At 41.9% G+C, this 22,500-nt stretch overlaps 1 protein-coding gene across 3 annotated transcripts in view; it reads right to left on the reverse strand.

Annotated features, from left to right (window-relative positions):
• Positions 1 to 22,500, reverse strand: part of raly (RALY heterogeneous nuclear ribonucleoprotein) — a 218,710-nt gene that overhangs the window by 47,198 nt on the left and 149,012 nt on the right. For all 3 annotated transcript variants that reach the window (XM_036002266.1, XM_031301385.2, XM_036002267.1), the window contains 2 exons: positions 15,950 to 15,997; positions 823 to 986 (listed from right to left, as the gene is read on the reverse strand). In XM_036002266.1, coding sequence (XP_035858159.1) covers positions 823 to 986; positions 15,950 to 15,997 — 212 coding nt within the window. The remainder of the gene's footprint in view (positions 1 to 822; positions 987 to 15,949; positions 15,998 to 22,500) is intronic.

The following is a 22,500-nucleotide window of genomic DNA, read 5'->3' on the forward strand; positions in this document are numbered from 1 at the left end:
TATTGAAAATATCAAGTCCTCCAAACAACGATATAGGTTGTTTATTCCTACTCTCTAATATGACCCATATAAAATGTTTCATAAATTAGCGCAACTAAAGGTGGCAGGAAATACAACCCACCAGAGTATATTATATGAGGACTCCCTTAAAACGTTGTATTTCAGCCACGCTAGGGTTGGTTATCGTTTAGATTTTAACCGTTCTGATTATATTATTGATTCCGGTTCCTAAGGAATATGAGTTGTAATTGCCGCTTGAACAAATGACTCATGGGGGCGTTTTTGGGGGGCAGAAATTATTATTATGTTGTAAAAGAAAGTATATTTTGTGAGGTTTTTCAAAATACCTTTGAAACAGCGGTGTTGATAAATGATTTTCTGGATTTTTGAAACTTTTATGGGTGTGGCAGTAGGTCAGTATGTAAGGAGTTGGGATAGGAAGCGGAGGGTCGCTGGTTCAAGTCCCTGTACGGAGTGTGGATTGAGAGATACCAGCTCACTACCTGGGTGCTGCCAAGGTGCTCTTGAGCAAGGCACTGTACTCACCCCCAACTGCTAAGGGTGCTGGTCCAGCACTGGCAACCCACTCACTCTGACATCTCTCCATTTTGTGCATGAATAGGTCCTGAGCATGTGTGTATGTATTTCAGGCCTGTGTGTAGTGATTTATAGTGAGAGTGTAAATTGTAATTTCCCCACTGGGGATCAATAAAAAGTATTGTAAAAAATAACCTTTGCCAGGAATTTAACAGACAGACAGACAAACAAATAGACAGATAGACAGATAGACAGATAGATAGATAGATAAATAGATAGACTTACATCTCTGTTTGTTGCCGTTGCTGGTGGGGAGGACCGAGGCGTTACGTGCCAGCAGTTTGACCGGTAAGGATTTGACCCGCTGTACCAGAGGCACTGCTACCCGTGGCCGTTTGATGGGCACCACCCGAGGGACCGGAGACACCCGGCCATGGTACTCAAACAACCTGAAGACAGAGAGAGAGAGAGAGAAGATGGCAGGCGGAGGGAAGACATAAAGGAGAGAGAGAGAAAGGGAGGAAACAAAAGAAAGAAAGTAGGACAGAGTTAAAAAGGAAGAAAGCAAAGGAAAAAGTTGGAAGAGGAGAAGAGAGGTTGGATGATGAGGAGAGGGTGTTTGGGAAAATGAGAGAGGCAGCGAAGTGAGGAAAGAAGAGCAAAGGTGATGAGGAGGAGAAATTAAGGCAAGGATTGAGATTAAGGAGAGGAGAAAGAGGAGGGAGGAGCTGAGAAGAAACATCATCTTTTATACCGCAATTCAAAGGGCCAAAGATAGAAGTAATGTTTGAATAGAACAAATCTAATCTGTGCTTTTGCAGTACACTCTACGTACATGCAGTAATTTGTCAGTTAATATAATATACAATACTGATAAATTGTTGAAAACTGTACAGAGCAGCAACAACACACATCAATCAAACATTGGAAAGCTATTTTCAATTTAATTTTTGGACATTTCATGAGTAAATCAGGTGAATCTTTCTATGGGTTTTTTAGTTGTGTGATTTCAGAGCTTTTGGACCAGAACCATACAATAATTGATTTAACTTTTTGAAAGTTGCAAGTAGCTCCTGTATTTCTATTACAACGTTTTCTATTGTTTCCATCAACAACTCACTTAAAAGCTCATTGGGGTTAAAAAAAACTCTTTAGGTCCTCTACATCGCCAGTCCAGACCTTCCTCCACAGCGCTGCGGCAGAAGGTCTGGCTAGTTCACACAGCATTCTGGGGATGGGAGAAAAACATGCTCTGGTTTATTGGCATTTCTTTAAACCAATCACAATCATCGTGGGCGGGGCTAAGCTCTGGACGGAGCCACGGTGCCTCTGTTAAATAGTCTCAGGAAAGAACTTGTTTTGGTGGAACACGTGGACGTTCAAAAGTAGTTTTAGTCGTGCAACAGAAAACTCAGATTGGACAGATAGTCTAGCTAGCTGTCTGGATTTACCCTGCAGAGATCTGAGGAGCAGTTAACCATAGTCCTCACAAATCCACCAGAGGTTAGAACGCCAACGCAGAGACAGAGGAAGGGGGTGGACATCCGGCAGAACTTCTTAGCCTGGTCCTACCAGACTCTGGTCCATTAGCCTGGTCCTACCAGACTCTGGTACTTTAGCCTGGTCCTACCAGACTCTGGTACACTAGCCTGGTCCTACCAGATTCTGGTCAATTAGCCTGGTCCTACCAGGCTCCGGTTCACTAGCCTGGTCCTACCAGGCTCCGGTACACTAGCCTGGTCCTACCAGATTCTGGTCCACTAGCCTGGTCCTACCAGACTCTGGTCCATTTCATTGGTCCAGAGAGTCTGGCCTCTCTCCATTAACAGTGTTAACTTCCTTGAAGGTGGGTACTCTGTTGAAGTTTAAAACTATTGGTTCTGGTTTCCCAGAGCCACTCTGGATCTGCCATAACCAATCGCTAACGTTTGGTCGTGACGTATGTCATGCGCATGTGCAACAAGATGGGAGACTGACAACTATCGGCTTATATTTAGCATTAGCATCGCTAGCCTTAGCCAACTCCTTCACCACTAACGGAGTGAGCTGGAAAATCAAACTTTTTCCGAACCCCCAGGGGAGGAGGGCCACAACATCATGGCCACCAACACAACTCAGCAAAGATTGTTCTTGCTCGGGCTTTAACTTATAAACTAATAAACCCTACTTGTTTGGGTTGGTGAAAGAGTATAGTTTAAAGTGTGGCCGGGTTGGTTCAGTGGGTAGAGCAGGCACACATGTACTAAGAGGTTTATGCCTCGACGCAGAGGTCCAGGGTTTGAGTCCGACCTGTGATGATTTCCTGCATGTCAAAAAGTATAGTTTAAAATTTAAATCACTGCATCGGCTAGGATGGTAGAGGATGACTGTCAATGTGTTGTTCTGATTAAAAGACTCTGATCAGTGAACTGCAAACTATTAAGACAGTCGAAGAGTAAGTCCACACTAGATTTTGTATTGAGGGAAAAATATAGCTGCACTCGTCTCTATGGGCCCAAACTATTAAGGCTAATTTCTGTTCAACGGAATTCCCCCGCTCTCGGCCCCAAAAAAAGGACTTGATGACCCTGCTAAATAATAATCTGAACAATGTGAATAGTGTGTGAGAGCAACAGCACAGCAAGAAAAACAGTAACATCTAAACAGATCAATACAGTTGGACATTAATTGGATAAAAACTGGACCAGAATATGGCAAGTCAGGTTGTGTTTAATCTCGCAATATGTGATTATGTATGTGTTACAGAATGAACAGGAGTCAGACTGGTGGTAAGTGAAACTAGCTTTATTCACAAAATCCAACTGGAGGAATGGTGAGCTGGCCAAACACAAACAGAACTTAGCTGAGGTAGTAGAGTCCTAGGGTGGCAGCAGACGGCAGGAGGATGATAGCAGGTAGGATTCTCAGTTAGTCAATGGGTAAGTAGCAGAAGAGAGTCTTGGTGTCTTGTAACGACGAGACCAGACAAAGAGTGAATGAGCATGTGCCGAATATATAGAGGGTGGACTAATGAGGTGCAGGTGGCGAACTGATGAAGAGGCCTGATGAAGTGCAGGTGTGAGTGATCAGTATTGAGGAGATAGTGAACGAGTGGGAGGAGTGAGTGCTGGTGACTGTGGGACCCTGACAGTATGCAGATGAAATGGTTATATTTGGTAGTTGTCAGAATGTGTTGGCTAAATGCTTCATGGTACTAATTCTGATGGCAAATGTAATGCCAAAAGTACAAAATACTGATGACCGGACGCTTGGTCAGGTTCCTTTGGCGTAAATTACTCATGCAAAAAGTCTCGTTTAGCTTCTTAGTCGGACACAGGGGGCTTTCAACTAATTACAATGCAATCCCATCCGCGGCCATATTTGATGCTCTGGGTACCCCTTTGGTGTCATATTCAACTCACTTGGTAGGGACCCTTGACGTCATTTTTGACGCTCTGGGTCGGGACCACTTAGTTGGGGTTAAGAAAAGATTGTGGGTGGGATTACAAAAATGTACATTTAAGTGACACGTGGGACAACAACGGGACACAAACCTGAGTCTCCTGAGTAAAAGTCCTTTGTTGTTTGACCCCCTCACCCCCGCAACCTGCTCTGCCCAGTGCGTCCCCTACAGTTGCTAAACCGCAAAGGCCCATAACCAAGCGTTGGTATTTTCCGCCTTTAGTTTTGACAGGACAGCTAGGCGAGAGAGAGGGGGGGAAGACATGCAGGAAATCATCACAGGTTGGACTCGAACCCTGGACCTCTGCGTCGAGGCATAAACCTCTCAGTATATGTGCGCCTGCTCTACCCACTGAACCAACCCGGCCACGCAAGCGTTGGTATTTGACGCACTGGGATTGAGAACGGGTTGGACTGGATGAACTGCAAAGAGGAAAGAAATTTATATTTCCCAAGTTCTACTTACGTGGACATGCTTTCAGAGTAAGTACAGTAGTAAGGTCAAATATTTTAATTACAACTGTACAGACAGTACTGACTGCACTGCCTGTTTTCCAATGCATACCATATACAGTCCACATAACTGCACAGGATAAATGGCAAGGACTGACAGACCATATTTCACACTGCAGCTGAAAAAAAAGATCTTCACACCTGCCTGTTCACTGCACGTTCAATAAGAGACATTTTGTGGGGGAGAAACCGCTATGGTCTGATTTAACTTAACCCATGTGTGCTGTTCATATTTTTGTTACACAGCCAATGTTCCCGGGTCTGGTGGACCCACCACATTATTACGCTTGTAAATCAATACAGCCATAACATTTTATGTAAAAATACTTAACTGATGTTTACTTTAGCTCAATTACCAATGATATATACATCATTTATTGTTCATATTTGCCATTTACCCCTGTGAGATCACATTTATGATCATATGATCATTTTCGTTTTTTTGTGAGAAAACAAGGAAATTCAATTATAAAAAGGTTTTGATCTGATTATTGTAATTGAAAATAAGTTATTTTTTATGTTCTTCACAGAAAATGAGCCAAGGCCAGTGAGTTTACGTTAGAAGAAATAATAAATAGCATAATTTTTTTTGACATTGAAAATGGGTCCCACAGACCCGAACACCACACAAGGGTTATGTCATGGTTTTGTATATGTTCTGTTTCCTGTTTTAATTTGAAGTCTGTCTTTTAGAGGAATTACCGTATAGTACAGGAGAAGCTCTCAGGCAGTTTGGACTTCCATTAGCTGTTTAAGTTTAATTACTAATGTTAACTATCATTTTAGTGATCAATAATTAGCCTGTGTCTATGTTATCTCCTTACATATACCTACGCTCTCCGTCTCTGCTAGATTGGGAATGATTGAGATTTCTCTTGGCACAGCTACCAGAAGACTTCCAACTTTCAGACAGGTTGCTCACGTCACATCTACGTCTTCAAGCTCAGTTGGAGGCTGCTCAGTAACGCTCAGCCATCACCGGGAAAGAGACTTCACTGGTCTCCGTCCACAGACACGGGACCTGGTGGTCCATTCTTATATACAGTCTATGGTTGTTTGCTGTCGTCGTGGCTAGTCTTTTGTGTTTTGCTTCCTGGTTTCATGCCTGTTTGGATTATTGTAGTGTTCCTGCCTGCCAACCCTGGACACTTTTTGTTGTAAGTTTTTGTTCAATAAATTCCTTCTAATCTGCATTTAGGTCCAAGCCTTGTCAATCCCTCTGCAATCCTTGACAGGTTAAAGGTACATTGGGGACATAAAATTCTTCAAAGAGTAATTTGATAGTCTATGAATCCATAAAAGAATCAGTTTTATTTGTTAAATATAATCACATGAAGTAGAACTGCAGTAAATTCAGCTAACACTAAGAATGACTCAATATGTGGGCCTTTGTTTTGTTGGTGGGTGCACAAGGACCTGCTCAGTTAATCAAAAGCTTTAAAGGAAAAACTTAATTCTTTCCCAGTAAAACATGTCACAAGTTTTGAATTCAACTCGGGTCATGAAACATTTTGGGAGATGAACGGTTCTGACAACACTGACGCCCATTTGGCTTTGCATCAAACTCAACGAGCTATCTTCCAATGCTTGTTTTAACCATTTGGGACAAGCAGAAAATAAAAATATTTTTTAGTCACCACAGATAATTTGTCCAGATGGCAATGTGCTTTTTACCCCCATCTTAACATTCATCTCCACAGACCTAAAAAGAAGTAATGATAAATTACATTGAATTGTGTATATGACAATTTAATTCCACTATTTGGTCCAGATCATAATTTAGGAGATCAAAAAAAATTTGATTTCTGTTCATATGATATCCGGTCAAGCTGGTGTTGATGTACAGCATACAAAATACATATGTTAACAGAGAATAGACTCAGTTAAAGAAAAGGAAGGAAAGAAAGAAAAATGCTAAATAAACTTCTTGCACATGTACAGCACACCATGTATACATTCATATGCTAAAGCTGGGAGGGAAGGAGTGAGACTGCTAGATCAGTTATTGGTGTAAATCAATGCTGAGGTCTATGACCCAGCTGTTCAGCATGTTTCAACATATGGCAAGCCCTGTCAACATTTATCAGTGGTGGTAATAGCAATTCTAGACATCAACAATTGCCTTTTGACTACGGAGGATTCCAAGCAGCGGCGGAGTGGGACCAAAAAATCTACCGGGAAATTTCGTAGACCACTCGCAACACGATCCCTTTTTTACCTTTTGAGTCTGACCTTCATAGCGCCATCTTTCCTTTTCTGTTTTGGTTTTCCATCATTAGACTCACACACTGTCTATTAACGTTACCGATAGACTTCCAAACGTGACGAGGAAAAAAAGAGGTGTTTGATGGCTTTACATCATAGGCCGATCAGGGTTATGCCATTTGGGGAGGGGCCGCTCACTGATCCCCCTATATTTCTGAAAATCCTAGACATGGTTGTGACCATTAGTGCTTTCTGATCAGCCTATGTTTGTATTGAAATAAGAGGCTGCAGGCCCGCCGTACGGGTTGAGCAGAGGCTGTACAGTTTGAACGGCGGGTGGACAGAGGCCGGGCAGCGGCCGCACACCAGGACGCCGGATGGTGTTGCTAAGAACTTGCAATTTTGACTAGTAACAATTCTAATGATATCTGCAAATACTTTCTGACTCGTCAAAGTTTTAATTCTTGATATCAACACTTCATTTCTTCCTGGTGGAACAGTTCATTTTAGATATCTGTTAATTTCAACTAGGGATGTCTGATGATATTTTGATAACACAATTATTGTCAAAGGAAATGTCACGGTTTCACAATTATTAATCAAGAAATTTAATTAAAAAATTAAGATAATTAGCAGATAGAGAGCGCGAGAGAGAGCAAGATCTAATATAGGTAATGAACTAAAATACAATATATCATGATCAACTATATCCAGTTATAGTATAACATTTGGCTACATAAAAATAATTTACAATGGTTAAATGGGAATGGGCTACACATAACTTAGGCTACACAGACAGAGAGAAGGACAGTCCCTCCCACACCACAGTCCTCTTCAGTTGGTAATACATTGCATTCTCATGAACAAGTTTGAATTATATTGTACGAAAACGTTTGCACAATTCCTATATCTTACAAAATAAGACATCCAACTTCTGCCAACTTCTGATTTGTTGTGACTTAATGAGGCCTATGAATATCTACACAACATTTGATGTTGTTTGACTTAAGATCAAGTGTGGTTTGTCACGTGATCATGGCGGTGGCAGCGTGAAAACAATGGCCCAATCCCAAAGTCCATACTCACAGACTCACAGACTTTGGTGCGCGTTCTCGCGAAATTTGTAAGGGCTTAGGGTTGTCCCAATGTCGAAGTTCAAAGGGCGTGAGAGGGTTTGAGTACACACTTACCTCGGTAAGAAGAGCCCTTTCTGTGAGTCTGCATCGATGCAGACTTCACCAAAAGGGAATTACCCACAGCTCAAAGCGTTGTGACGTTTACTGCAGAGACCATAGGGATTTTAATGAAGAAAAGACAGAAGTCATGGTCTAGTCTAGTTGATCTGGGTTCTCTTGCACAGTATCGCAAGCCAATTGTGACAAATTTGGGGGTAAAAGTGGACTCAGACCTCAAATTTGACAGCCAGATTAAAGCTGTGGTGAAGTCTAGCTTTTTCCAGTTAAGGCAGCTGGCAAAAATCACACCAGTCCTTCAGAGACAGCACTTTGAAACAGTAATCCACGCCTTTGTGACCACTCGACTGGATTACTGTAATGCACTTTATATAGGGGCTAGTGGGTCCTCCATTGCTCGGCTGCAACTGGTACAAAATGCTGCTGCACGTCTTTTAACTGGCACACGCAAGTACGAGCACATTTCACCTATTTTAGCTTCACTCCACTGGTTGCCTGTCCATTTGAGGATTCATTTTAAAATTCTTTTATTTGTTTTTAACAATAGACCTTGAATGGCCTTGCCCCACCTTACCTCTCTGAGCTGCTGCACCCCTCCACTCCCAGCCGATCTCTCAGGTCAGCTGACCAGCTGCTCCTGATGGTGCTTAAAGCTAGGCTTAAGCTCAGAGAGGACCGAGCGTTTGCCGTTGCAGCTCCAAAACTTTGGAATGGACGGCCTCTGCACATTAGACAGGCCTCCTCTCTGTCTAATTTTAAAAATCTTCTTAAAACACACCACTTTTCTTTGGCCTTTTAACTCCAGGTAGAGTGTTGATCTTATGTGTATACTTGCATATTTGTATGGTGTTTGTCATATTGTATTTTATTTATTTCTGTTTTATCTTTTTGTGCAGCACTTTGGAAACACTGTGTTTGTTAAAATCGTGCTATATAAATAAAGTGGATTGGATTGGAAATCTGGGAATTACAAAGGTCAACAACAGCATAGACAACAGCACGACACACGACCACAGAGCACAGACCAGCCTGTTGTCCAGCTTGTAAAACAAGAGGTTGAAATAATTTGGAATCAGGCCGCCGTCTCCTGTGTCAGCAACATCTTTGTTATTAAACGTCACCAAGGTAACATGTGATCTGGTGAAGTGCTGTCCCAATCCCATTTCTACCTATCTGAGCCCATGTGGCCTCACACACTCACTCATTCAGCACCTGAGATCAATTAAGTCCTCAGTCCTCAGGGCTGACTTTGGGATTGGGCCTGTATGTCCATGAAACCCCAAACATTTGGCAAATAAGTTGAAGTTAACAGAAACAAAGACAAAGCAAACTTGCAGGGGATGAATAGGTGGAAAAAGACACAACGATGGCAGATACCTGTAAAATCAAACAATCAATCCAGGAGCTGAAGGATTACATCTGTGGAGAATTTAAAGGTGCCCTGCCACACATATTTCATGACTTTATGGTAATGTCTGAAGTTCTACCATGGACTCTGTAACTTGGTTACCTTGTTTCAAGCCATTCTAGCGTGGTATAGAAAGCCTGCAGGAAGACTCGGCTCGATTTGTGTCAGTTCTCATTAATATTCAACGAGCTAAGCTGCTTGACTCTGATTGGCTAACAGCTAGCCAATGAGAGCCTGGCTATCAGCATCCTTTACCCAGCGCAACTGGGCGAGCTCATGAATAGTAATGAGCTCAGGCAACTCCACGTCAGACTGACCAGCTTTTGTAATTGGTCTGATTTCTCTGCTGATTTCTGTTTAGTAGCTAGAGTTGACAGAGAAGGTAGCAATTCATTTTCACATTCACCACATAACACGAACACGCTGCTGCTAGGCTTCTTACTAGATCAATCAGGCGCACCCATATCACCCCTCTACTCCCTTCACTGGCTTCCTGTAACCCACAGCAGTCATTCCCAAACTGTGGTCCGCGGACCACTAGTGGTCCGTGAGGGTACTGCAGGTGGTCCGTGAGGGTACTGCAGGTGGTCTACAGTAGTAGTAGTGCAGTACAACTAAAATATGGTGTTTTTAGAAAATTAAACCATGTAAACCTATTCTGAAACAACCTTAAAATACAATTATGAACCTGAAAATGAGCATAATATGGCTGCTTTAAGATGGCACAGACCAAATTTGAAGTTGATCGGATGAAATCTCTAGGAGGAGTTTGTTAAAGTACGACGTGGAAATGACCAAAATCGCACTAATTTCGAACTTTCAATTCAAAATGGCAGACTTCCTGTTGGGTTTAGGGTATGGCTCCAATCACGTTTTGTGTGCAACTTGATATGATACATATGTCTACCAAGTTTCGTGAGTCTACGTTAAACGCACTGCAGGGGCTCAATTTTTTTAACTTTGTAGGGGGCGCTAGCGATTAAATTTTCACCAGACTTGATGCGACCGCCAATTTTGGTGAGTTTTTGAATATGTTAAGCCCCTCAAAAAGGCAATTCATTTGGTGTAATAATAATTCCTTCAGTTTCAATAGGGCCTTCGCCGCTGTCTGCGCTTGGGCCCTAAATATAAAATAATAGTTTTTTAACCTTCATTTTACCAGGAAATTCCCAAACTCATGTGTATAGGGCCAGAGGCAAAGAATGTTGTCATGATCCCATCACACGCATAGCCTTTATAGGCAGTTTATATGAAACAAACTGTTTTAAATTATAAATGGAATGAATAAGGCATTTTATTATTTTAATTTCCAGTTAGTTTCTTGATCTCGCGTTTTTGAAATGTTTTGCGGATGTGCTGTTAAGTGGACAAACTTGCATAACCTACTTTTTGAGGACTTGTAAAACTCTGAAGATGAATAATCCCCTAAAATCGCCAAAGGTTTTGAAATTTTGACTATATCCAAGTGTTCTTATTACTGTATAGATTTAATACTCCATTGCTATGGAAATGAGCCTGTTGTTCAGATGAACCTGTTTATGCCCTCGGGTGCTTGAGTCTATAAATAAATATAATATGTGGCAGCTGTTGTGTGCAGTAAACTTTCTTTTAACGAGCCTGTTGTGCTGATGAGATTACCAGTAATAGTTTAGTGCTAGTAGGCCTATTAAGTGTTGCGGATTAATTCAGGTAGGACTGTGGACATATTTTATTATGTGTATTATGAGATGGTCTGCGAACATTTTTGATTACAAATAGTGGTCCACACACACAAAAAGTTTGAAAACCCCTGGCCTACAGGATCCAATTCAAAATTCTCACCATAGCCTATAGGGCTCTACACGGTCAGGCCCCGTGATTATCTTGCCAACATAATTCACTTACGCACCCCCTCCCGGTCTCTCAGGTCTGTCAATCAAAATGTGCTATCCACGCCACACACTCGTCTGAACACATGTGGGATTAGAGCCTTCGCTGCTATGGCACCTAGACTAATGCTCTGCCAGCCAGCATTAGGTTGGCTGAGAATGTGGACTGGTTTAAGGGACAGGTGAAGACTCACTTGTTCAGGCTAGCTTTTGGGTAGCCTGTGTCTTTTATGTATTGATAATTGTATCTGTTGTATTTGTATTTTACTCTACTGACTATTTTTACTATGTTTTTATTGTCTATGCACATTTTCTTAACCTCTATTTTACCAGGGAAAAATCACATTGAGATTAAAATCTCTTTTACAAGTGAGCCATGGCCAAGAAGGCAGCACATAAAAATACACTTTAATACAACAAATAACAGACAGACAGGGATGGACAGCAATAATAAATAAGAAAATAAAAACAGAACTCACATTTTAAAAACAAGCGCAAACATGTTGATATATTTAATGTAGGCGCGACTTGAATTCAGTATGTGAAATTAAAACCTGCAGTTTTAGCTGATTTTGTAACTCATTCCATGAAGTTGGAGCACTGTAACAAAAAGCAGTTTTTCCAAACTCTGTTTTAGTTTGTGGAACATCATACAGTATGTATCTACTTGATCAATTGTAAACATTAAACATTGTAAAGCACTTTGTGACCTTGTCTGTGAAAAGTGCTGTATAAATAAAATTTACTTACTTACTTACATATGGACCTATTTCAAAAAATGCAAAAATGGTTTTGTGTGGCAGGGCACCTTTAAAAGACTTCAGAGCGGAATTTACAGATTCCCGAGCTGATACAGAGCGGGACATTAAGAAAATAATGCAACAAACAAAGAATTTACGACCAGATGTGGAGACAATAAACACTTAGAGCCGGAGACCAGGGTGAGTGAAGTGGAAGATAAAAAACAGAAAGATCAGAAAACATTAAAACACCTCAACAGCCGTGTGATTGAGATGGGTGACCAGATGGACTATATTTAAAATAAGTCCAGGCAAAATAATGTGTGCCTCTACAACATTAGGAGGGCAGAGTGAAGGGAACGACATAACTGCTTTCATGCAGAAATTATTTAAAGATGTTCTGCTCAGGGAAAATGAACCCCAAATCACCCGAAAACATTGTGTGGGTATATGAAAGGAAAGGGACCGGTTCATGAGACCAATTATTGTGTATTTCGCAAAATACGATATTAACAGAGAAGTATTGAAGGCGGCCTGGACGAAGAAAGAGATCTTTTTCCATGGTATGTGGATTTATCTGGATTATGAATTTACGACTAAAGTAAAGCATTTGATGCAAGTCTGGCCAATGCTGAATGAAAAAATGTGCTCTGTGTTGGAGGAACAGTGGGACAACAGATGGGCCAATAGGACGACGGATGAACCCACACCTTAGGTCACAGCAAAAAAGCCCTTGTCTTCGTCTTCTTCTACTACCTGTACAGTATTTCACATCAAGTGTGCAAGCAGGAAAGGTTTGTGCGAGGTTAAAGGAGAAACACGTAGTTCTGTTGTTTGGAAATTTGGAGTGCTGGCAGTAGCAAAAAAAACGAAACCAATCAGTACTGCCTACACCGTGTTATCCTCCTGCTAGCGTTAGCACCCAACAGACTTAAACAGGGCAGGTTTTAAACATGTTTTAAGCCTCTAAACATGTTCAAAATGTCATTCCAAGTGCCTACCCATGTGCAGTGATTCCTTCTGAGTGAACACAGTGAATCTGACTGCAGTAGATGTGACAGAGAGGCATAAAAGTTGTGTTAATCCAGCCAGTGCACATACTTCTATTTATTTCCTGTTTTCCGGTCAAGCCCACACTAGTCGATTGTCGAACTCATACAATCCAATATTCCAGTCAGATTCACTGTGTTCCCTCGGAAGGAATCACTGCATATGGGTAGGCACTTGTAATGACATTTCGAGCATGTTTAGAGGCTAATAGCACGTTTAAAACCTGCCCTGTTTAAGCCTGTTGGGTGCTAACTCTAGCAGGAGGATAACGCCATAGACAGTATATATAATGGACCACCAGATCCCGTGTCTCTGGACGGAGACCAGTGAAGTCTCTTTCCCGGTGATGGCTGAGCGTTACTGAGCAGCCTCCAACTGAGCTTGAAGACGTAGATGTGACGTGAGCAACCTGTCTGAAAGTTGGAAGTCTTCTGGTAGCTGTGCCAAGAGAAATCTCAATCATTCCCAATCTAGCAGAGACGGAGAGCGTAGGTATATGTAAGGAGATAACATAGACACAGGCTAATTATTGATCACTAAAATGATAGTTAACATTAGGAATTAAACTTAAACAGCTAATGGAAGTCCAAACTGCCTGAGAGCTTCTCCTGTACTATACGGTAATTCCTCTACTATGAGACAGTAAGTCTCGTGGTTATGACCCAATCGTTAGCCTATTTTTATAAAAACGTCTGCTACGGAGCCATAACGTGAGGTACAAAGGGAATGGAGCCTTTTATACATTGTCGTGTTTCTTTAGAAATAAACAATGGACAAATAGAGTCTTTAAACTCTTCAGATGTAAAGTTATTCTCTGTCAAAGTGACGTCAGAATGAATGGCAGTCAATGGATGCTAACGGGGGGTGATGGCTTGGTAGCATCAACATGTCTCCATAGGAGGTTCGCGGTCCGAGGAGAAGCTGACCCTCTTGATAACACGGTGTAGACAGCACTGATTGTTTTCGTTTTTCTTGCTACTGACAGCACAACACATTTCCAAACAACAGAGCTACAGGTTAAAAATCGACTGGAATTCTCCTTTAAGTGAAGGATGGAGATCATTATTATTACATCACTCTGGATGTTTTATGATTCAGTTGACAGAAGAGATATGGAAAGATTTAATATCATGTCAAGTAAAGTTAAAATCTGATGTTTGAAAGAGGTGGAGGTGCTAGTAGCTCAGTCAATAGGGAGTTGGGTTGGGATCGAATGAGCACAGGCAAAGTAACTTGTGACATTACGGTATAATTCAGAGAATTACCAGAGACAACAGCTCTTCCTCTCCCAGGGAGATGAAGAAACCCTGATTACCCATTTCTGCTGCTTTATTTCAGAGACAAAGCTTGATGCGTTTTGACAGGAGTCAGAAGAGGTTTCAGGGAAGTTGTTTATCGCTCACAAGCATGTCTTTTGTGAAACACGAAACCTCTGCAACACAAAAGTTTCAAAACCTCTGCATATGACACGGAATAACTCTGGATTGTTTTAATTATTTCTTCTCAGAGTAATTGCAAGCATCCCGTCCTGAGATCGGAGGCGTATATTATTTTGACATCTGGGATCATCTGTAAACCAAAACCAACTGTACACTACTGTCTACACTGCTCTTTATTTCTTGTCCTGTCTATACTTATATATCACACTGCACTTTTCTGCTCTTTTTGCACTTGGACGCAAACTGCATTTCGTTGTCTTTGTACTTGATGACAATAAAGTTGAAATTATTTTAATCTAATCTGGATGGAACATACTACTACTACTATTGCTGTACACAGGGAACATACTGCTACCACTGCTGTACACAGGGAACATACTGCTATTACTGCTGTACACAGGGAACATACTGCTACTGCTGTACACAGGGAACATACTGCTACTACTGCTGTACACAGGGAACATACTGCTATTACTGCTGTACACAGGGAACATACTGCTACTGCTGTACACAGGGAACATACTACTACTACTGCTGTACACAGGGAACATACTGCTACTACTGCTGTACACAGGGGACATAGTACTACTACTGCTGTACACAGGGGACATACTACTACTACTGCTGTACACAGGGGACATACTACTACTACTACTACTACTGTTGTACATAGGGAACATATTACTACTACTACTACTGCTGTACACAGGGAACATACTACTACTACTACTGCTGTACACAGGGAACATACTATTACTACTGCTGTACACAGGGAACATACTATTACTACTGCTGTACACAGGGGACATACTACTACTACTGCTGTACACAGGGAACATACTACTACTACTACTACTGCTGTACACAGGGAACATACTATTACTACTGCTGTACACAGGGAACATACTATTACTACTGCTGTACACAGGTGACATACTACTACTACTGCTGTACACAGGGAACATACTACTACTACTGCAGTACACAGGGAACATACTGCTACTACTGCTGTACACAGGGGACATAGTACTACTACTGCTGTACACAGGGGACATACTACTACTACTGCTGTACACAGGGAACATACTACTACTACTACTACTGCTGTACACAGGGGACATAGTACTACTACTGCTGTACACAGGGGACATACTACTACTACTGCTGTACACAGGGAACATACTATTACTACTGCTGTACACAGGGAACATACTATTACTACTGCTGTACACAGGTGACATACTACTACTACTGCTGTACACAGGGAACATACTACTACTACTGCAGTACATAGGGAACATACTGCTATTACTGCTGTACACAGGTGCTGTAACCGGAAGAGCCGTATCCCCACTCAGAGACCTTCTTCTGGTCTTCAATTGTTGCGTGACATTGGCGTATTGAACCCAAGACTTCATCATATTTTGGATTGACCTTGTGTATTTGGTCAGTGAGCATCACCTGTTTTCCTTTGATGCTAGCATCACATCAATCATCTTTGGTTATTTTTAAAGATACGCTTGACGAATGTGGGAAGAACCATCCATTCTCTTACCTGTCGTAGAAGTCTTCTCTGTAGTAATCATAGTCAAACTCATAGCCGCTGGGAAGGAGCACAAAAGCACATAGTTTCAAAACAATAATGCAATACAATGGTTTTGTGGTTTATATTTTCATATACAAATGCGGAAAAAAATGCATTAAAAAGGCAAGAATTACAAAAGCAACTGTGTGGGAGAGGCAAAGAAACCACAACATACTCAATTTCATCCCCAAGGGACGGAAAGAGAGAAATAAATAGGACAAAGACTAAATAAAACCTGGGAACAGAAACTGAGTTCTCGAGAATGATGTATAGTACGTTTAATGTTTTCTGACACATTTTACAATAAATAATTCATTTTACGCATGAAGTTAGTGCATGTCCCTGAACCAGGATTAAAGTGGACACAATAAGGCCAGAGGTTTTTCAACCAAAGAATAGAAACCTTGTAATTATGTAGCTGTAAACGATCTAAACGATCTGCCCTTCACTGAAAACTTAACTTATCTTTATTGTTACTATAATTCCCACTGGTTATCATACCAACTGATATAATTATTATGAATCATATTTCTCTATATCTTTATATCTGTATCAGTGTCTCTGTGTCCCAACCTGCACCGTCAGACACCGCCTACCAAGAGTCTGGGTCTGTCCCAGGTTTCTCCCTAAAAGGGAGTTTTTCCTCACCACTGTCACACCGAATGCTTGCTGTTGGGGGAATTAGTGGAATTGTTGGGTCTTTGTAAATTATAGGGTGTGGTCTAGACCTCTCTATCTGTAAAGTGTTTTGAGATAACTCTTGTTATGATTTGACACTATAAATACAAGTGAACTGAAATTGAATTGAAATTGAATTCAGTATGTATCTGTATGTAGTCTGTATCTCTGACATCTCTCCATTAGTGCATGTATAGGTACTGAGCATGGGCAGCCCCCCCACTCTGACATCTCTCCATTAGTGCATGTAGAGGTACTGAGCATGGGCAGCCCCCCCACTCTGACATCTCTCCATTAGTGCATGTAGAGGTACTGAGCATGGGCAGCCCCCCCACTCTGACATCTCTCCATTAGTGCATGTAGAGGTACTGAACATGTGTGTGTAATGTGTGTAATAACAACAGAGTGAAAAACATTGTAATTTCCCTTACGGGATCAAATTGTTATTATTTATTATTATGTAGGTGCATGCTGTTGAGCCTCATTCAGCACTTGGTTTTAATACTTTTCAAAGTGGAGAAAGCTGACTCACAGCCGTTGGTCAATCCAAACAAGGTCAATATGTGTCATGGTTAGACCAGGGAAAACAGTGCCAGAAAGTAGCAGGTCAGTTGCTGTCCCTGCTGTTATCTCTCTCACATCTCTCTAACATCTCTCTCACATCTCTCTCACATCTCTCTAACATCTCTCTCACATCTCCTCACATCTCTCTCACATCTCCTCACATCTCTCTAACATCTCCTCACATCTCTCTAACATCTCTCTCACATCTTTCTCACATCTCTCTAACATCTCTCTCACATCTCTCTCACATCTCTCTAACATCTCTCTCACATCTCCTCACATCTCTCTCACATCTCCTCACATCTCTCTAACATCTCCTCACATCTCTCTAACATCTCTCTCACATCTCCTCACATCTCTCTAACATCACTCTCACATCTCTCTAACATCTCTCTCACATCGCTCTCACATCTCTCTAACATCTCTCTCACATCTCCTCACATCTCTCTCACATCTCCTCACATCTCTCTCACATCTCTCTCACCTCTCTCACATCTCTCTAACATCTCTCTCACATCTCTCTAACATCTCTCTCACATCTCTCTCACATCTCTCTAACATCTCTCTCACATCTCCTCACATCTCTCTCACATCTCCTCACATCTCTCTCACATCTCTCTCGCCTCTCTCACATCTCTCTAACATCTCTCTCACATCTCTCTAACATCTCTCTCACATCTCTCTAACATCTCTCTCACATCTCCTCACATCTCTCTCACATCTCCTCACATCTCTCTCACATCTCTCTCGCCTCTCTCACATCTCTCTAACATCTCTCTCACATCTCTCTCACATCTCTTTCACATCTCTCTAACATCTCTCTCACATCTCTCTAACATCTCTCTCACATCTCACATCTCTCTAACATCTCTCTCACATCTCTCTCACATCTCTCTCACATCTCTCTAACATCTCTCTCACATCTCCTCACATCTCTCTAACATCTCTCTCACATCTCTCTAACATCTATCTCACATCTCCTCACATCTCTCTAACATCTCTCTCACATCTCTCTCACATCTCTCTCACATCTCTCTAACATCTCTCACATCTCTCACATCTCTCTTACATCTCTCACATCTCTCTAACATCTCTCTCACATCTCTCTCACATCTCTCTCACATCTCTCACATCTCTCTCACATCTCACATCTCTCTAACATCTCTCTCACATCTCTCTCACATCTCTCTTACATCTCCTCACATCTCTCTCACATCTCCTCACATCTCTCTAACATCTCTCTCACATCTCTCTAACATCTCTCTCACATCTCCTCACATCTCTCTAACATCTCTCTCACATCTCTCTCACATCTCTCTCACATCTCTCTCACATCTCTCTAACATCTCTCTCATATCTCTCTCACATCTCTCTCACATCTCTCACATCTCTCTAACATCTCTCTCACATCTCTCTATCATCTCTCTCACATCTCTCTAACATCTCTCTCACATCTCCTCACATCTCTCTCACATCTCACATCTCTCTCACATCTCTAACATCTCTCTTACATCTCCTCACATCTCTCTAACATCTCTCTCACATCTCTCTCACATCTCTCTAACATCTCTCTCACATCTCCTCACATCTCTCTAACATCTCTCTCACATCTCTCTCACATCTCTCTAACATCTCTCTCACATCTCTCTCACATCTCTCACATCTCTCTAACATCTCTCTCACATCTCCTCACATCTCTCTAACATCTCTCTCACATCTCTCTCACATCTCTCTAACATCTCTCTCACATCTCCTCACATCTCCTCACATCTCTCTAACATCTCTCTAACATCTCTCTCACATCTTTCTAACATCTCTCTCACATCTCTCTAACATCTCTCTAACATCGCTCTCACATCTCTCTAACATCTCTCTAACATCTCTCTCACATCTCCTCACATCTCTCTAACATCTTCTCACATCTCTCTCACATCTCTCTAACATCTCTCTCACATCTCTCTCACATCTCTAACATCTCTCTCACATCTCTCTCACATCTCTCTCACATCTCTCTAACATCTCTCTAACATCTCCTCACATCTCTCTCACATCTCTCTAACATCTCTCTAACATCTCCTCACATCTCTCTCACATCTCTGTCACATCTCTCTAACATCTCTCTAACATCTCTCTCACATCTTCCTCACATCTCTCTCTCTCTCTCTAGCAAACTGTCCAAACATGGGAAACAATCGATTTGATTTGCTCAATTATGCAAAGCTATTGCCGTACTAACTAGATTAGCTGCTGTCAAAAAACCAACAGAAAGAAGAACAAAAAAAAGTTTTTGTCACGGGTCTGGATAGAACCGTCACTTGATTCTGGTTTGGACCGCGGTCTGCCATTTGTTGGTGCTAGCCCTAGATTACTGCAGCTTTAAAATATTCAGGGAATGTTTTTGAAACAACTGCTTAAAGTGCTCATATTATATCATATTATTATCCTTTCCTTTATTGTTATATATCGTTTTGTGCACGTGCATACAGTGAAAACACTGTTCACAAACTGCTCCAAACAGCTCTGTTGTAGTCCAGCCTTTACTTCAGCCTTTAATTCCCTCATACTCTGCTTCTGACTGGCTAGTAGTCCTTACCTAGGTACTGTCAGGACACGCCCTCATACTCTGCTTCTGACTGGCTAGTAGTCCTTACCTAGGTACTGTCAGGACACGCCCTCATACTCTGCTTCTGACTGCCTAGTAGTCCTTACCTAGGTACTGTCAGGACACGCCCTCATACTCTGCTTCTGACTGGCTAGTAGTCCTTACCTAGGTACTGAGCATGTGCGACTCCCAACAAAGATGGAAGAGAAGTGAGATGTCTCACTCTGTAGCTAAAATAGAGAGCTCCAGAAAATAATTAATTCATTGAAATAAATTATTAATAGGTAAAAATCTGAAATACTATCCCTCTACAATAAAAATGTCAAGGCTAAATACTCATACAAAAGTCAAACAGCCTTTAACTGAAGAGGGCTGACATGTTAAAAATAGAAGCTGAATACTTCTTCAGGGTGCTGTTAATAAAACACCTACAGGTCTCGGCCTCCGTGGTCTTCAGGGTGTTGTTATCCAGTGTAGTTGGTTTTAAAGGCCCTTTTCAATTAAAGTGGTTTAGATCTCAGTCCCACATGAGCACCTGCATTTGTTTTTGTGGTCAACGCATTTATAAGTATAGCAGAGGTGGAAGTAAAGGCCGTTTTACAGTTCTGAGGAGGCTCCACGCACAGCTTTCGTCGTAGCCTACGTAAGTGGCCTGATGTTTATACCGGTGCGCTGGTGTGTGCACCGAGCCGGCATGTGTGTGTGTGTGTGTGTGGTAGAGTGAGTGAGAGAGTGATGGTGATTATCTGATGGTGAAACAAAGTGTCTCCCCTGTTCTTTCTGACCACGGTGGGAAATCTGGAGCAGGAGAAGTTAACCCTCTCCTTGATTTCATGTTGTTGATGGAGAAGGAGAACCAGGAAATGAGTCAGGGGGGAATGCAACGCTACCAAGCCACGGCCGAGCGGCGTGCATCACGCAACGTGTAGTTAAATTTTTCGAGAGGTGACGTCAGGCTACGGCGTAGGGTCCAGCATAGACGCAGAGGGGTCTGCGGTGGTACGCCGTTGATTCTACGCAGAAGCATTAAAAGGCCTTAAGTCACACATGTGCAAGTCACAAGCAGGCTCAAGTCTTAACCTTTAAGTCGCAAGCAAGTTTCAAGTCACTGTGGTGAGAATCAAGCAAGTCAAGTCAAGTCCCTGCTACAAGTCACAAGCAGTGCTTAATTTATAAAGTGGGAGGTCCCGGAGCGCAGAGGGGGGGTGGATCCGGCGACTCAAAACGGGGGTTGGAGGTAACGGAACAAAAAAGAATTACACCTGCCTACGTAGCTTCTCTGACTCTGACTAAAAAAGCCTAAACAACGCTTTGTGTACATCAGGGCAATGCTTATTTTTATTTCAGAACGTGCACTGCATCAGTGCGAAATGTAAAAAAAATTTAAAATACACTGCAACGATCGTTTTCACAAGCAGCAATTATCCATCGGACAATTAAAACATAAAAGCCACCGTGGTCTCCACATTCTTGATCGGCAGAAACGATTTTTGCTTGTTTGGGATCCGACTGGCCAGCGTATTTGAAAAAGTTAAGCAAACTTTGTTGTCTTTTTGACATTTTTCCCCTGAGTGAAACGAGGCTATAACAGCAATCTCAACCAGCACAAGCGCTTGTGTCACTTGAAGTGCAGCGCGGCGCTGTTGAAGTGTCTCCCCTCCCTCCGTCCCTCTCCCTCCATCTTACCCTGAAAATTCACCTCAAAACGCATTGAAAATGCAAACACAAGACTTTTGTGGAACTCCAATGGGGAATAAAGACTAACAAGACAGATAACAACATTGAACACTACACAAACAGTAGTTTATTTTTTTCATTTAGGCGATTAATTTTTCACAGTGACACAGGAGGTGCTGGATCCAATAAAAAAGGTTCCGGATCCAACGCCGGAACACGCCGGAACATGTTCCGGCGTGTTCCGGCTCAAATTAAGCCCTGGTCACAAGTCAAGTCATACAAAAAATTGCCGCTAACGTTAGCTAAAAGACCTTTGTTTGTGTTGCTTGAAATGACGGATGAAGTCCGATGTTGTGGTTATTGTGTTTGTAATTTGTAATCCTTGCATTCCTTGCACAATCCCTTACCATGATGGCTGCCACCTACGTTCGCCTCTGCTGCAAGGCTCAAAATAGCACCACACTTCAACGGTAGCATAATGAGGGTCCCTACATGTAAACCGAAGCTAGAGACACATTTGATTAGCGTGAAAACATGTCCCAGAGAACGGTCGACTCGGTACACATATGTTATTAACCCCTAGGATCATTTTGCGGCGGAATTGTCTTTTGAAAAAAAAATACAGCCTGGATATTACATTAATAAAAAGTCAAGTTTTCAAGTCATCTGTCTCAAGTCAAAGTCAAGTCGAGTCATTTATCAATCTAAGTCAATTGGCGACTCGAGTCAGACTCGAGTCGAGTTGTGGGACTCTAGTCCCCCACCTCTGGTATACAGTAATATTCTCTTGTTGGCCTTGTAACGCAGGTCCTGGCCACGTTTAGCAGAGTTCTGAAACACTCCAGGATCTGCATAGTGACAGTTATATTGAAACAGGACGAGATGTAAATGTAGAAGAGGAAAAACAGATCTGTCCCATGTGGTGTTTGAATGATATAGAAAATGAGTTCCATTTTATTTTCTATTGTCCTTTTTATTGTGAACAGCGTGATTTTTTTTG

The sequence above is a fragment of the Sander lucioperca genome, chromosome 6, assembly GCF_008315115.2.
Source record: "Sander lucioperca isolate FBNREF2018 chromosome 6, SLUC_FBN_1.2, whole genome shotgun sequence".
Taxonomy (NCBI): domain Eukaryota; kingdom Metazoa; phylum Chordata; class Actinopteri; order Perciformes; family Percidae; genus Sander; species Sander lucioperca.